General features: G+C 43.9%; 1 protein-coding gene across 8 annotated transcripts in view; it reads left to right on the top strand.

Annotated features, from left to right (window-relative positions):
• The window catches only part of BCL11A (BAF chromatin remodeling complex subunit BCL11A), a 100,259-nt gene extending 83,017 nt beyond the window's left edge, over positions 1-17,242 (top strand). For 3 of the 8 annotated variants that reach the window (XM_036435398.2, XM_036435401.2, XM_036435399.2), the window contains exons 3-5: positions 1,291-1,392; positions 6,548-8,612; positions 16,726-17,242. In XM_036435398.2, coding sequence (XP_036291291.1) covers positions 1,291-1,392; positions 6,548-8,610 — 2,165 coding nt within the window. In that variant the 3' untranslated portion in view covers positions 8,611-8,612; positions 16,726-17,242. The remainder of the gene's footprint in view (positions 1-1,290; positions 1,393-6,547; positions 8,613-16,725) is intronic. The other 5 variants (XM_045580765.1, XM_036435403.2, XM_036435405.2 and 2 more) reach the window with 5 other exon arrangements.
• The last annotated feature ends 307 nt before the right edge of the window (positions 17,243-17,549 follow it).

The raw sequence follows: 17,549 nt of genomic DNA, 5'->3' as shown, positions 1-17,549 counted from the left end.
GCTTCCAGGAGCCCCATGCCATTGTGACCCACTGGGTCCTCGTGAAAGGAAACCCTGTGCCGACTGCCCTGGCTGTTCTTGGTAACATGATCTATGGAAGGAGAGCAGGATGTATTTTACACTGGAGACCTGCTGTCCTAGAGTATAACAACAACACTTTTAAGTGCTCTTAATATTAAGCTAATGGAAAACATACTCTGTTTACTCACCATCAAAGTCTGTTTTTCTTCTCTCTGGCCTCCCCCAGTCATCACACACAGCAAAGCTCTCCTGCTCCATTCGTACTCCACCCCGCCTCAAGGCTCACCTCTGCATGCGTGGTTAGCTCAAGGTGGACTTGGAAAAGCTAGGCACTCCCCACATACACCATATAATCCCCAGGTTGCACAAACCAAGTATTTCCTTGCTCACAAAAGGTTCACTGCTAGAAATGCTTGATGGACTGCCAGGTTTATGTTTATTAGCATGGGAAATCTTTTTTTTTCCCTCGCCATGGAGAAGGTGGGTCACCTTTTCCGGGTGCTGCTGTATTGGGAGGGTCACTTCACGGGAGGGTTCCTTGGGCTCATGGTGAGAATTTGCCCAAGTTATTTTAATCCCTAAAGTCTAATCTCAATTCTCCACTGTTTTGTGTCTATATGGGGTACTCCACTGACAGAAGTCCTGGCGTGTGGCTCAACTGAGTCCTGAAGTGCCTCAGCTTTCCCTATCAGCCACAGTGCTGTCCTAAACACAGCTTGGGATAAGGGGCATTGGGACAGGGAAGGCAGAGTGGGACTCTGTCTGGAAGGAATGATTCACAAACCCACTCATTTCCTATCAGCATATTGTGTTTTTTTCCTTGGGCTTGTCTATAAAGTAAATGTATGCACATAAGCCAGCCTTGCAGATAAATCCCCTCTTTTACCAGTCTACCCATACATTACCAATTTCCCCTTGGTATTTATGTACATCTTATTACAAAACAATCATCAAGCAATAACCAACAAATAAATAAGTGAAAGAACCACCCCAATACAAAAAAGAAAACAACAACAACAACAACAAAAACCCACAACCTACCCTCAGAAACCTCTTACCTTTTGTCAAAAAGACCAAGATTAAAAATTAAACCAAACGGTGAGAAATAACTTTTCGCTGTGTTTTGATGCGGGCGTTGGTCCTGCTAACTATCTGCAAAGCTGTTGTTATGAGGTTGGCCTATTTTCTGGGGTGGAAATGGGATGTTGTGTGGGTTTTCAGTGCACCTTGTTCATAGCGTCAGCGCCTGATTCTGGATTTCTTCCACAGACAAACTTCTGCACTGGAGGGGCCTGTCCTCCCCGCGTTCTGCGCACGGAGCTCTGATCCCCACGCCCGGGATGGGTGCGGACTATGGCCCGCAGGGTATTTGTAAGTTGAGCATTCTTTCTTCTACAAATGTCCATGGGTATAGAGATGAGAGTTGCTGGAAATTACCCTTCACTTTTTATGCACTGAAAGGAGTTACTTCCAAAATAGATTGGCATCCGCACATATATTATTCCATTACTCACTTGGCACCCAGTCCCCCACTCCCTCCACTCAGTTTTTCCCTCCCCTTTTTTCTTTCCTTCCACACCGAGGGCACGGAGCTGACTGCAGCGCGTCCCTGTGGGTCTCCTCCCCAGGGCCCTGTCTAGCTCCATGGCTGGTGACTGCAAATGTCTGTGTGGTCAGAGCCCTTTTTACTGCTGGATATTTGCTCCCATGGCCTCGTTTAAGACTGGATTATTCCATGGCATACATTTTTAGCAGAGGCCGGAACCAAAGGGAGTCAGTTTAGAGTTACTCCCAAGTTATTCTCATGCATGTTACATATGCATTTACATGTGTATTTAAACATGGTGTATTTTTATATATACGTGGTGCATTATATATGTGCATACATATGTGATTTCTACTTGTTTTTTTCCTAGTTTTAGGGGAAAATGCACAGCATTGTTGCCAAAATTCAAAGATACCACCACCACTACCACCACCAACACCATCACCACCACCATAGCTACCACCACCACCACCACCACAACCACCAACCACTATTTGTTCAAGCCAAATTTTATAGTGGACAACTTCCTATGAAATGTAGATTTGTATGTTTATAAAAATGTTTTTTTTAAAGATATTGTTTTAGAAAGTAATACAGTTTTCTTCTCCCTGTAGGAATAAATGGTTTTAATCATGCATGGCTAAAAAGTTAGAGGAGGTAGGGGGAGGAGGCTGATTCTACCCCAGACACACACAAAAAATCAGGTTCAAGATAATAAGAAGTGTGCTATCTAACTTTTATTTAAGGAAAGCATTTTCATTTTGAAAGTAAATGAAAACTAGCCTGTTGTGGAAAGAAAAAAAAGAAAGGGAAAGTGTCATGGAAGAGAATACGGAAGAGCAAGAAGCAGGAGTAGAAGCTGTACAGGGGGCTGGTTTTCAGATGGGAGGGAAACTAGACCTGGGAAGGTGTCTGCAGGGCATGGCATGCACTCTGGGACCAAATTCAAAGCCAGCTGTTTATTTTGGTTAACTCCTAGGTAATCCTAGGTAACAAAGAGTCATTGTGTGAATTTCACAAGCCCTTGGGTCCTGAGGGCTGGGTGGTGCAGGGGTTAAAAGCACCCTCCCCCGACACACACACACACCAAGCTGGGCCTAAGCCTGGTTAGGTCACAGATTGAAGAGCTTAGGGGGTTGGACTCATGGCTTCCAGTCCCTACATGCTGACTGGGTGCTGGGTGGGGAGAGCTCTCCTTGTTTGGCTGTAGGTACTTGGGGCCCCACACTTGGCTGTGGGAACAGAGCCACCTTGGAAGGAAGGGGAAGAAAGGGAAGTGGGGCAGCAGAGAGGAGGGTGGAGCTGAGTAGCCAAGGGCTGTTGGCCTTGGAATCTGTTTAGTCCTCTATCTTCCACTTGACCCTCCCAAAAGCAGGGAGTCTGATTTGAGGATGGGAAACTAGGAGCCTGATAGGGAACCCGGGTCCTCCTTGCTTGCTGCAAAGGGAGGGTGCCTAAGTTGCTGGTGCCCATGCTGGCAGGACCAGTTTAGGAGTGACCAGAGCAAGGTATGTGGAAATGGGTCGTGGGGTTCCAGAAAGCTCTAGCACCACGCGGATCCCGACCCCACTCAGCTGCCTGAGCCAGGCTTTCAGAGCGCTGAGCACTTGTGGCCTCTCTGCTGGTGGGCATAGTCCCACGCCTTAAAACAGCCCCCTGCTGCTCTCCTCTAACCCGGCCCCCACCTTGGCCTGGGGTAAGACCTGGGTTCTGGATTCTAGATTCAGACTTCCCCCTGGATGCGCTTCTGGGTGTATGATGTAGTTAGTCATCATGCGAGGTAACCAGTCAAGCCTGGTGGTAATGAAGACTCACATTCAAGGTCATTCATGTTGGACCTGATAGTTCACAGAGGGCTTTTATGCCCTTCTGTCATTTGAGCCTCACAATTCTTTAAGGTACTATTTTTACGTTCATTTTACAGATAGGAAACCCAAGGCTGTCCCAGAGCCGAGATCTAGTGGACAGCAGGCCAGGGGCCAACTCTCTTGTTCATCTAAATCCTGAGGCTTTGATCATGTGACTTTTTAATCACCTGACAATCTAGAAATGGGGTCATTTCTTCCCACTCAATAAAAAGAAATAAAATAAAAGCCAGTAGGTGAGCTCATAGCTCATTTTAACCATTTTGATGCCCTGAGTTCCTGTGTGTGTGTAGGGGGAGGAGGGGGGAGACCAGGTCTCAGTTTATTGCTCTAAATCAAAACAATCCCTGGGATTGCCCAATGAGGCTCTCAAATTGAGAAGTTGATTTTCATCAGAGTAAATGAAGAATATTATTATATTTTACAAGTCAATAAATCAATGTAGCCCTAATTTTTGCCACGCAGGAAATCAATTCTGGTCTTTCTAAACCATCAAAGATGTTATGAACAAAGTAATTTCACAAATTATGGCCAGTAACACATTTATTGATGACTGCAGTTTAGGAATTTAGAATCTGTGAGCACTGTAATATAATATGGTACGCGGGCATGAGCCGAGTGAAATACAGATTATATGGGGAAGCCGTAATGCATCATTTGCTATTAGTGGACTGGTAATAATTACCAGTTTCAAAGCAGCTCTTTTCATGTAATCTTTAGTCTCAATCGTAACAGCCCTTCTCATTGACATTATGATTACACTAGCTGCCCTCGTGATCTAGAATAGCTAGTTGATGGGAATACTAAAATGCAGTAGTGAAAACGGTATGTTGTGTGCTCATTAGAAGATAAAATGCCATTTTCTCTGACCTGATGTATGGGAGAGAGGGGAAGGTAACGGCACACATGTTAACGTGATCACAAACGCTGGCTCTGAAAACTAAATTTTAGGATGCTCAGGGCAGCAAAATAAAAGGGGCTTTTCTCAGGTAAGCCTTTTTGATAAGATACAGAGGTGCTCCTTGAAAATCTATAGAGATCTTAGCGATTATCAGTGGCCACATCCATGGTGCAGGGGTCCAAGTGCTGGTTTTCTATAGAATATTATAAGGTAAAATATGGTTTTAAGGCATGTGGAGTGATGAAAGTGTTAAGGACTTGCTTCCGCTCACAAGTCCTCTATTTTACTTACCCAACTCAGATTGTCAGGCTAAATGTATGATAATAACACGGAGTCCTAGAGAGGCAAAGGAGAAAGCCACAGAGGGTCAGCGTAGTTGGAATCAGGATCGTTTTTCCCCCCTATCTGTTTAGGACTCAAGTAAAAAAAAAATTATGAAAATACTCTCAAGGATGCTTTTTATTTCCCTTTGAAGAGAGGAGGCAAACAAAAATAGGCAGATAATGTGATACTAATGTCAGCGTTTTCTTTCAGAATCTCTCTGCCTTTTTTTCTCCCTCCACATTAGGCAAATGTTTCAAACCTAATTTTGGTATCTTATCATCTAATCTTGTTAAAGAGATTTGCCCAGGAGTGGGGTATATTGAGTGAGATTATAAATGCATTGTAAAGTGAATTGCAAGGTCAGGGCAGGGAGTCCATTATTCAGACAAGTGCCTGCTCGAGGCTGGCTTGTTTTGGAGGAGTGTTTGGGGCTTCGGAGAAGGCCCTGCCAGCTTTCCTTCCTGACTTGCTAAATGGAGGAATCATATCTGATTAATTCCTCATTCCCACTCTAGCCCATGTATGAATTTTTTTTCCTTATTAAGAAGTTACTAGCCAATGCTTTTCAGGAATCCCTCTGGCCCCTCTTCTGAGAGAAGGGCTAACACTTGTCATTTCTCATTTGTGTTTCATATACTGTCTCCTTGGGAATTCCTGGTGGGAAATTTTCTTGTTTCTCCTCCTGTCTTTGGCCCACCGACATTCGTGCCCTCTTTCATACTGCAGTTGACTGGTAAACTGTGAGTTACTCCCTTGGCGTGTCTGTGCTGTTGTTGTTGTTTTTAAATTTAGCTATCTCCAAAAATGAATGATCGTGAAGTCAAGCTGGCCCCCTCTTTGCCAAAGTGGCATTTACCACTCTCGGGTTCTTTTCAACGAGAGAGAAATAATGTGACTTAAGCAGGGCCCCTCTCCAGACGGCTTGGCTACTAGCCAAGGAGTTGACTAGCTGAACTGTGTCTTTCTGTTTCTTTCTCAACTGGAGCTGAGGCTCAGCCGAGGGCGCAGGATGTTGTATAATTTGGTTCACGTTGTTAGCCTCTCAAAGTAATGAGGAGGAGGATAGTGTAGCATTTCTCAGCCTGCTGCTGGTCATGGTGCTGGCTGCTCTAGCTGTTATTAAACTAGGATGCCGTGTCTGCATACGTGGGCACGAGCCTCTGCCCCTAACTTCTAGGCTTGCGTTTGTTTGACTGGGGGACAACGCCTCGAGATGTGACATGGCCTTTTGTTTAAAACCAAATTAAATTTATATCTTCTGAGATTTCTCACAGCATCCCTTGAGATAAAAACGAGAGTCCTCCCGGGGCACCGAGGAATCAGAATTGGGACTCACTGACCCTCACCCAGGCTGGGATGTGAGAATGTTGCTAGTCTGTCTTCCATGGCATTCTTTCTGAGAACCTTCTCATTTAAAAAAATATATAAAATCAACAGTTGATGGGATTCAGGGAGCAGAAAAGTTTCCCTTAGGTCATCTTGTCCAAGTCTCTCACTTAACGAACGAGAAAACAGGGGGGCATGAGATAAAATGGCTTCCCCAAACCACAGCTGGTGACAGACTGGAAAGTTCAGAACATATTGCTAAAGCTGTAGGGATTGTCCTTCTCAAGTTTGAATTGGTCTAGATTCTTTCTGCTTTGGAGACTGGATTTAAAATTCCTAGAACTGAGTTAAATGGCAGGAAGACTGATTTGGCAAGTATTTATTGGGCACCAACCACCGGATACACCAGGCACTGTGTAGGCACAGGGGCATAGGTCAGGGAGGGCTCAGGCCTCGGCATTGGGAGCTGGGGGCAGGGAAAGCTGGAGGCAGAACATAAATAAGCAATTGCTGATACCCTCCTCGGTGATTAAACATTGATGTCGGTGTTGTATTATTTTGCAGGTAAAGATGAGCCCAGCAGCTACACATGTACAACTTGCAAACAGCCATTCACCAGTGCATGGTTTCTCTTGCAACACGCACAGAACACTCATGGATTAAGAATCTACTTAGAAAGCGAACACGGAAGTCCCCTGACCCCGCGGGTTGGTATCCCTTCAGGACTAGGTGCAGAATGTCCTTCCCAGCCACCTCTCCATGGGATCCATATTGCAGACAATAACCCCTTTAACCTGCTCAGAATACCGGGATCAGTATCCAGAGAGGCTTCCGGCCTGGCCGAAGGGCGCTTTCCACCCACTCCCCCCCTGTTTAGCCCACCACCGAGACATCACTTGGACCCCCACCGCATAGAGCGCCTGGGGGCGGAAGAGATGGCCCTGGCCACGCATCACCCGAGTGCCTTTGACAGGGTGCTGCGGTTGAACCCAATGGCTATGGAGCCCCCCGCCATGGATTTCTCTAGGAGACTTAGAGAGCTGGCAGGGAACACGTCTAGCCCGCCGCTGTCCCCGGGCCGGCCCAGCCCCATGCAGAGGTTACTGCAACCCTTCCAGCCAGGTAGCAAGCCGCCGCCCTTCCTGGCGACGCCCCCCCTCCCTCCTCTGCAGTCTGCCCCTCCTCCCTCCCAGCAGCCCCCGGTGGTCAAGTCCAAGTCGTGCGAGTTCTGCGGCAAGACGTTCAAGTTCCAGAGCAACCTGGTGGTGCACCGGCGCAGCCACACGGGTGAGAAGCCCTACAAGTGCAACCTGTGCGACCACGCGTGCACGCAGGCCAGCAAGCTGAAGCGCCACATGAAGACGCACATGCACAAGTCGTCCCCGATGACGGTCAAGTCGGACGACGGCCTCTCCACGGCCAGCTCCCCGGAGCCCGGCACCAGCGACCTGGTGGGCAGCGCGAGCAGCGCGCTCAAGTCCGTGGTGGCCAAGTTCAAGAGCGAGAGCGACCCGGGCGGCCTGATCCCCGAGAACGGGGACGAGGAGGACGACGAGGAAGAGGAGGAAGAGGAGGAAGAGGAGGAAGAGGAGGAGGAGGAGCTGGCCGAGGAGAGCGAGCGCGTGGACTACGGCGGCTTCGGGCTGAGCCTGGAGGCGGCGCGCCACCACGAGAACAGCTCGCGGGGCGCCGTGGTGGTGGGCGTGGGCGACGAGGCCCGCGGCCTGCCCGACGTGATGCAGGGCATGGTGCTGAGCTCCATGCAGCACTTCAGCGAGGCCTTCCACCAGGTCCTGGGCGAGAAGCATAAGCGCGGCCACCTGGCCGAGGCCGAGGGCCACAGGGACACGTGCGACGAAGACTCGGTGGCCGGCGAGTCGGACCGCCTCCTAGACGATGGCACTGTGAACGGCCGCGGCGGCTGCTCCCCGGGCGGCGAGCCGGCCTCCGGGGGGGCCCTGCTGTCCAAGAAGCTGCTGCTGGGCAGCCCCAGCTCCTCGCTGAGCCCCTTCTCCAAGCGCATCAAGCTCGAGAAGGAGTTCGACCTGCCCCCGGCCGCCGCGATGCCCAGCACGGAGAACGTGTACTCGCAGTGGCTGGCGGGCTACGCGGCCTCCCGGCAGCTCAAGGATCCCTTCCTCAGCTTCGGGGACTCCAGACAATCGCCTTTCGCCTCCTCGTCGGAGCACTCCTCGGAGAACGGGAGCTTGCGCTTCTCCACGCCGCCCGGGGAGCTGGACGGAGGGATCTCGGGGCGCAGCGGCACGGGAAGTGGAGGGAGCACGCCCCATATTAGTGGTCCGGGCCCTGGCAGGCCCAGCTCAAAAGAGGGCAGACGCAGCGACACTTGTGAGTACTGTGGGAAGGTCTTCAAGAACTGTAGCAATCTCACTGTCCACAGGAGAAGCCACACGGGCGAAAGGCCTTATAAGTGCGAGCTGTGCAACTATGCCTGCGCCCAGAGTAGCAAGCTCACCAGGCACATGAAAACGCATGGCCAGGTGGGGAAGGACGTTTACAAATGTGACATTTGTAAGATGCCTTTTAGCGTGTACAGTACCCTGGAGAAACACATGAAAAAATGGCACAGTGATCGAGTGTTGAATAATGATATAAAAACTGAATAGAGGTATATTAATACCCCCCACTCCCCCCTCACTCCCACGTGACACCTCCTTTTTTTGCATCACCCCCTTCCCCATCGCCCCCCTCCAGCCCCACTCCCGGTAGGATGTTTTTTTTTCTTCCTCCTAGTCCCATGTGATTTAAACAAACAAGCAAGCAAGCAAACAAACAGAAGTAATGGAAGCTAAGAATTATGAGAGTGCTTGTCACCAGCACACCTGTTTTTTTTTTTTCTTTTTCTTTTTTCTTTTTTTCTTCTTTTTTTTTTTTCTTTGTGTTCTCACCGTTTGAATGCATGATCTGTATGGGGCAATACTATTGCATTTTACGCAAACTTTGAGCCTTTCTCTTGTGCAATAATTTACATGTTGTGTATGTTTTGTTTTTTTTAAACGTAGACAGCATGTATGGTATGTAATGGCTATTTTAAATTGTCCCCGATTCGTTGTTGAGCAAAAAATGTTGCTGTTTCCAGTTCTGTTCTGAGAGGAAAATGAGAGAGAGAGAGACAGAGGGGGGGAAAAAAAAGACCATGCTGCATACATTCTGTAATACATATCATGTACAGTTTTATTTTATAATGTGAGGAGGAAAAACAGTCTTTGGATTAACCCTCTATAGACAGAATAGGTAGTGCTGAACGAAAATCTCTATGAGCTACATGTCTGTCTCTAAAGGGTTAAATGTATTAATTGGAGAGGGAAAAAAAGGCCTTGAATTGACAAATTAACAGAAAAAAAACCAACACAAGTTTATTCTATCATTTGGTTTTAAAATATGAGTGCCTTGGATCTATTAAAACCAGGTTGATGGTTCTTTCTACTTGTAATAAACTTGTAGCTTAATTCCGCATTGGTGAGGTAATAAACCTTAGGACCTAACATATAATTCTTATATTTCTCACAACAATGGCTACCTAAAAATATGATCCATTATGTCCTAGTTAATCATCATTTTCCCTTTAGTTTAATCTTGTAAGCAAAACTGATTATACCAGTATAAAAGCTATTTTGCTCCTGGTGAGAGCTTAAAAGGAATGGGCTGTTTTGCCCAAAGTTTTTTTTTGTTTTTTTTTAAAATGATGATTACATCGAATGTATAATGTGCAAAGCCCTGGAATATAATTAAGTACACGAGTAAGGAATTCATTTCCTGAAGATACTTGTTTTAAATACTGTCTTTTAAAAGAATTCTGGCACCGGAAGAAATAGATCCAGATCCACTTGGTTGTCAAAAGGACAATCACACAATAAACTTCAAGACCTCGTAGACCATATTAAAAAGAAGAGGCTGACCATGAGGTTTGACAGAGGGTAACAGAGGAGGGGGGAAAAAGTGATTTATTAGCACAACGTGGTACTATTTGCCATTTTAAACTAGAACAGGTGTATAAGCTAATATTGATACAATGATGATTATCAATTCTTACGATGCATTGAAATGTGACATTCTTAAAAAAGAAGAGTTTTAAGAGTAGCAGTATATATGTCTGTGCTCCCTAAAAGTTGTACTTCATTTCTTTTCCATACACTGTGTGCTATTTGTGTTAACATGGAAGAGGATTCATTGTTTTTTACTTTATTTTGAAAATTTCTTTCTTTCTTTCTTTCTTTTTTTTTTTTTTTATTAAGCTAGCATCTGCCCCAGTTGGTGTTCAAATAGCACTTGACTCTGCCTGTAATATCTGTATCTTTTCTCTAATCAGAGATACAGAGGTTGAGTATAAAATAAACCTGCTCAGATAGGACAATTAAGTGCACTGTACAATTTTCCCAGTTTACAGGTCTATACTTAAGGGAAAAGTTACAAGAATGCTGAAAAAAAAAAATTGAACACAATCTCATTGATGAGCATTTTTTTTTAAAAAAACTAAAAAAAAAAAAACCTTTGCCAGCCATTTACTTGACTAATGAGCTTACTTACTTGGACTCAACATTGCAAGCGCTGTGAATGGAAAACAGAATACACTTAACATAGAAATGAATGATTGCTTTCGCTTCTACAGTGCAAGGATTTTTTTGTACAAAACTTTTTTAAATATAAATGTTAAGAAAAAAAATTTTTAAAAAACACTTCATTATGTTTAGGGGGGGGGGCTGCATTTTAGGGTTCTATTGTCTTGGTGGTGTTACAAGACTCGTTATCCATTTAAAAATGGTAGTGGAAATTCTATGCCTTGGATACACACCGCTCTTCAGGTTGTAAAAAGAAAAAAAAATACATTGGGGAAAGGTTTAAGATTATATAGTACTTAAATATAGGAAAATGCACACTCATGTTGATTCCTATGCTAAAACACATTTATGGTCTTTTTCTGTATTTCTAGAATGGTATTTGAATTAAATGTTCATCTAGTGTTAGGCACTATAGTATTTATATTGAAGCTTGTATTTTTAACTGTTGCTTGGTCTCTTAAAAGGTATCAGTGTACCTTTTTTGGTAGTGGAAAAAAAAAAAAGACAGGCTGCCACAGTATATTTTTTTAATTTGGCAGGATAATATAGTACAAATTATTTGTATGCTTCAAAAAAAAAAGGAAAAAAAAAAAGAGAGAGAGAAAAACAAAAAAAGTGTGACATTGTACAAATGAGAAGCCATATAATGGCCGTTTGGGGGAGCCTGCTAGAATGTCACACGGATGGCTGTCATAGGGGTTGTACATATCCTTTTTTGTTCCTTTTTTCCTGCTGCCATACTGTATGCAGTACTGCAAGCTAATAACGTTGGTTTGTTATGTAGTGTGCTTTTTGTCCCTTTCCTTCTATCTCCCTTACATTCCAGCATCTTACCTTCATATGCAGTAAAAGAAAGAAAGAAAAAAAAGGAAAAAAAACAAAAAAAACCCACAATGTTTTGCAGTTTTTTTCATTGCCAAAAACTAAATGGTGCTTTATATTTAGATTGGAAAGAATTTCATATGCAAAGCATATTAAAGAGAAAGCCCGCTTTAGTCAATACTTTTTTGTAAATGGCAATGCAGAATATTTTGTTATTGGCCTTTTCTATTCCTGTTAATGAAAGCTGTTTGTCATAACTTGAAATTTTATCTTTTACTATGGGAGTCACTATTTATTATTGCTTATGTGCCCTGTTCAAAACAGAGGCACTTAATTTGATCTTTTATTTTTCTTTGTTTTTATTATTTTTTTTTATTTGGATGACCAAAGGTCATTACAACCTGGCTTTTTATTGTATTTGTTTCTGGTCTTTGTTAAGTTCTATTGGAAAAACCACTGTCTGTGTTTTTTTTGGCAGTTGTCTGCATTAACCTGTTCATACACCCATTTTGTCCCTTTATTGAAAAAAATAAAAAAAATTAAAGTACACAATATAAGCTTCTTGTGTCCTCATTTGACACACTCTGTAAATTACTTTCAAGAAAATAACAAGTTTTAAGAGAAGGCCAGTCAGTCTTTTTCAGGATTTCTATGGGCATTTTGATGCATGTATTATACCCTAAAAGAACATAAAATACTTACTATATTAAAATAGATATATCTCAAACTATGGAAATAGTTTTTAGACTTTATAGTTCTAGAATAATTTTCAAGAAATGGAAGGTGTTTTCAGTCTGATATTAAAAACTTGCAGTAATCCATTCAGATAATAAAGAAAAAAAACATAATAGTAATAGCATCTTAAGCTTTGATTTCCTTTAGATTTTTTTTTTTTGCTGTTCTTATTGTCTAAAAGTTCTCTTCTATTCTCTCATTCTCATCCTACCTTAGAGCATAATGTAAACAAGTTTATAATGTTATTTTTTTTAAAAGGAATCAGCTTTTTTGTCCCCACATAAAGTCTTTCCTTGTGTCAAAAATGAACACCCCCTCCCAAATCTAAAAATCCAGAAATGAAGGCATGGGGGGGAAAAGAGAGAGAGAAAAAAGAATGAAAGCAGTAACCAGATGTGGCCAAATCTGTGGAATCAGCCACTGATTTTCTGAGATGTGTGGTGGTTTGCCTTGTGATTCTGAGATGTTTGGTGGTTTGCCTTGCGATTCTGAGATCCACCATTAATCCTGCCAGTTTTGCGTCCTGGCAGAATTAATGGTGGATACTGTATACTTGTATGTTCAGATTCCTTAAATCAAATGGCAGATAGGGAGGGGATGCAAACATCTGGTGATAAATCACAGACTGTGTTTGAGTCACATGATCCCAAAGTGAAATAAATTTGTGGGGAGACAGGTTCTTCAGGGTTCTTAGTCTCCTGACTTACCAAGGCCCTCTTCTAAAAAACTATTTCTGAAGATGAACAGGACAGATCTCCTAGGCATTTTTATAGGGTCTTCCTGGCTGTTGCAAGTTAGGGTGGGAATGCCTCTCAATTAATTATCTTTTGGTCAATCCACAGATTTATGAAACGAAACATCATCTTGGATCAGCAAGTTAGGTCTATTTTTCAGGTCCCCCGGCCCCTTAGAAATCTGTGTTGTCAGTCTTACAAATACTGCCTGATGCAGCATCTATTTGCTTTGTTACAACACTCATTTCTGCGATACCGTCCCATTTCCAGTGTAGACAAATGGGCCCAACGTTGTTTTTATTCTTGTAAAAACCAAAGCAAGCTGTTCTGTTGTCTTCTGTGGTAGCATTTTTTTCTGTGGTCAGTTCTGATGCCAGGGTGCCTGCGAGGTGGCCTTTCATGTAAAGCCTTTCATAGGAGGCAAGAGCAGTCTTATCTCTCTAAATAAAGAGAAAGTAGTAGGGTGTTTGTTTGTTTTTTTAAAACCTGTTTGGGTGGGAAGCGGAGAGTGGAGGCAGAGAGAAGTCTAGTAAGAGGGGATCTGGGAGAGCTGGGATGGGGTGGGATGGGGCAGGGCTGGTGGCTTGTAGAACTTGATAATTGGCAATGAGCAAAGGGCAGATATATGTGTTTTAGATTAGGTTACTTCACGACTGAATCCAGAATGCTGTTTGAGACAGAACTATTCCCCAGCGCCAGGACAGTTTTTAGACATGGTGGCTTCTGCTCCACCATATTAAATGTCTTTCAAACCGCTGTGTGTCCCTATTACTATTTTATTGGGAGCGATGAGTGCAGCTGTGCACGTTTTATATACAGTATTTATATTAATTTCTCGGTATATGAGGCTTTTAGTGTAATTAGGTTTTGCATCCTGGCAGAATTAATGGTGGATACTGTATACTTGTATGTTCAGGTTTCTTAAATCAAATGGCAGATAGGGAGGGGATGCAAACATCTGGTGATAAATCACAGATTGTGTTTGAGTCACATGATCCCAAAGTGAAATAAATCTGTGGGGAGACAGGTTCTTCAGGGTTTTTAGTCTCCTGACTTATCAAAGCTCTCTTCTAAAAAACTATTTCTGAAGCTGAACAAACAACAGAAGCACGACAACCTAGACAATAAGAATATAACTTATAAATGGCATCTTTTATCCAGAACCCTAAAGTTAAAAATATCAATGCAAAATAACCAAAAAATTCCCCACATTTTCAACAGTAAGACGAATTCATGATATCCTTTTTAAAATGAGAGAATACTATGAACATTGACATTTTCCAAAAATTTCAAATAATGTTGTAGGACATTCCCAATGTGCTGATGCAATGTCCTCTATATACCTGAACTGCCACTGATAAAGAAGGGCCCTTTTTTGTCTTCCATTTTGAGAACAACTTAATAAACAGGAATACGGCAGGTGTTATTTCTCACAGACTGTAACCCAGAAACTCAATACAAGGACTATCTTCATCCCGAGACCATTTATTAGCATCCGTTTAGGACCCCCAGGACTGACGAGCCCATTTTAACATTTGCTAAGAAGTGAGGTTTACACTTGCTTCTCCGTTTGTAACAGCCATGGCAGAAAGTGTGAAGTAGTCGAGTTTTTCCCAGGGCATTCTGTGACAGAGCTGTTTATTTAAATACCACTTTTGTATATGCAATAAGTACATACTGTATATATTCATAATGCTAGAAGTGAGAATTTGAAAGGAAGTGGCAGTGGGGGTTAGCTATTTCGTTTAGAGAAATAAGGAAATGAGGTGGCTTATTCACAGGTTCTCCCAAGTTTGGGGAAAGGTACTGGGATATTTCAAGCCTTCCTGAAAAGATCCCATCCTCTCCTGTTTCAAACGCTTTACTCATGGAGAGTGAGGGAGGAAATACGGGTTTTCTGTTTTTAAACCCTTTCCCCACTCCCTACACACACACACACACACACACACACACACACACACGATTTCTTATGACTGTGCTGTAATTCTGTCTTCTTCATGATGATGCTGTTACTCTGTTGTCCCCGCAGCTAATGTGCTCAAGAATGTACCCATACCGTTCTCTCTTGTTCTTTTTTGTTTTTTGTTTTCATCTTCCCCAGAAAACTTCCCTTTTAAGAAAGAAAAATTGGGGAATGTTACTGAGATGAGGATGGAATTGGCAGTGTTCTTTAAACTGCTTGGAAAAAAAACAATGTTTATTTGAAAGACTGTTAACTTTCAAAAGGCACAAGCCACTTGGCAAATGCCCTAAGTGTCTCCTAAGGCCCTGAAGCTCCCAATTACAAACAAATGAACTCATATTTAGAGAAATGGACATCAGAACACATAGGCAGAATGGGATTACATACATTTATTCCAGGGCTGGGACAGCTACAGACTGTAGACATGGGTTGTTGGGTATCACTTTTTTTCTTTTTCTGTCATCTTGTTAACTCATTAGCCCACTGTTTCACTTAGCAAAACACATGGCCAGTGAATCAGCCTTTAGGGGGATGGGCCTGTCTCTCTCTCTCTCTCTCTCTCTCTCTCTTTCTGTGTCATCTATGGTCATAGGATGCGATTAATTCTCCTTTTCAAATGGAAAAGAAAACTAATACAGTTCACGTGGGTTATTGTATTCCAACCCTAAACGCAATGCAGTGGTTGGTCCAAATACTGGTTTTCCTTCCTGTAAAGTGGCAAAGACTACTTAAAGAGGGCAAATATCAGGTCTTTATCAAACAGCAGAAAAGGCAATCTAAGAATTTCTCTAAAGTCTACCCTTTAAACTTTCAGGGAGCCCCAATCTACAGGGGACTGTGCTTTTACGTAACAGTGAGCGTGGTGCATGCCCATGCTATGCTTTGTCTGTTAGGGCTTTAAATATTGGTAGCAGGTCTGACAAAGGGGTTTGACGGGGGCCTCAACGACAATGACTTAGGGCTGGACTGGGAACCGGATTCCCAGAGCCCACCTGGACACAGCAGGCCCCTCAGCCCTGGTCTCCACCACTCAGGATCCCTGTGAGCAGCTGAGCTCCAGACCCTGAGCCTCCTGCGGAGCCAAGTCAGGGGAGAGGAGGCCCCAGGCCCCTGCTTCAGGTCGCCATGGCAACGAGGCCTGGAATGCCACAGTGGTAGCCCTCTTCCTCGGCACATCCACACCCGGACTCCCAGTTCTGCTGCTTCAAGTCAATGTACACAGCAAGGGAGGAACCCCGGAGGAAAATAACTCCCATCTTCCCTTCACCATTGCCTTTCCCCCCTTAACAAAGAAAAAAAAAAAAAAAAAGAAAGAAAAGAAAAGAAAGAAAAGAAAACTGCATGTTTGAAAGAAACTACAGGCAGTTTTTGGTGCAATTTGGGAGCAACTGTGTTGGGTTCTGGCTTTCCTCTTCAGAGATTTGTTCGCCTTTTGTAACTCGTTGGCTGCTTTGACGTTGAACTTGATGACATTTCATGTTTTCGTTGTGCTGCTTTTACATCAATTTTGATTTTTCAGTTTCTTTATAATTTTATTATTATTTTAAGGAAATGTCCCCCTTCCCTCCTTCCTCCCCTGTTCTCCTCAACCAAGGGATTGTTTCCCACTCAGGTTTCCTCAGTCACAAGGGAGAGTGTTTCCTTCCAGGTGTGTCCCCAGGGGAGTAGGACTTCCATATGATCGGGAGGGTCTGGGTCCTTTGGGGGAAGGCACTTGGAGTAGAGATTGGGGGCGGGGAGGAGGGGGATGGAGTTTGAAATCATGTTTAAGATGCCAGTGGCTCCACCTGTGGCTGGTTTAAGTTATGAGTGTGAAAAGCGAGTTAGAGTACAGAAAAATCGCTGGGCCAAGTCACACCTGTACCTTTTTTTCTCCCCCCCCCTCCTCTGTCTCCATCCTCCTTCTAGGTTCTTCACACACCCCCATTCGGCGTAGTGTCCCGAGAGCTCAAGATGTGTGGCAGTTTTCGGATGGAAGCTCGCGAGCCCTTAAGTTCTGAGAAAATTTGAAGCCCCCAGGGGCGGGGTGGACGCGTGCCGCCCGGCGACATCTGCGTGGTCTGTCGTCCTGCTAGTGTGTGGTGTTTTCTGACAGTAGCCTCCGAGAAGCCGTGTGCGAAGACAGAGTCCTCCTGCAGAGGCCTTCTTCCTGCCTGGGCCTGCAGCGCCATTTTATTTATATTTTTTAATAAAAAGCAAAAGCAAAAAAACAGACCCACCTTGGAATAGTGAATCAGTCCCCCATAGAGAGGGCCCCTCGGACCCACGCTGCCCCAGTGACGTCCTGGCCCTTTTGAAACCAGCCAACCCAACTCCCCATCTTGTGGAAATGAGCATGAGCCCCCTGACCCCTTGTTTCTATACATTCTATGTTGTCTTCTAAAAAGTGTGCTTAACATGGACACCAATAAATGTTGGAGCTTTAGGTGGTGTTTTCTTTTTCTTTGATTATTAATGTTGATAAAGACAAGGCAGCTGCTGATAACTTTGTATTTCTGTATGCCCATTTCCTGCAGACACCTCTTGGGTGCGTAGGAAGGACAGTCTTGAGGAATGGGTAGGAGGCGTACGAGGGGAAATAGGTTACTGCATATTGGATGGCATAAATTTTCAAGGAGAAGCGACATGCAAAACTTGGGGATAAATCATAGCGATATAATAATTAATGTAGTAGTAGTAGTATTGCTGTTTATTAATGCTGAAGTGTGGTTTTCCTAACTGTCTGACTTATA

Source organism: Pipistrellus kuhlii, unplaced genomic scaffold, assembly GCF_014108245.1.
Source record: "Pipistrellus kuhlii isolate mPipKuh1 unplaced genomic scaffold, mPipKuh1.p scaffold_m20_p_13, whole genome shotgun sequence".
In the NCBI taxonomy this organism is placed as follows: Eukaryota; Metazoa; Chordata; class Mammalia; order Chiroptera; family Vespertilionidae; genus Pipistrellus; species Pipistrellus kuhlii.
The sequence above is the reverse complement of the archived record's forward strand: the minus strand, read 5'-3'. Positions and strand labels throughout refer to the sequence as shown.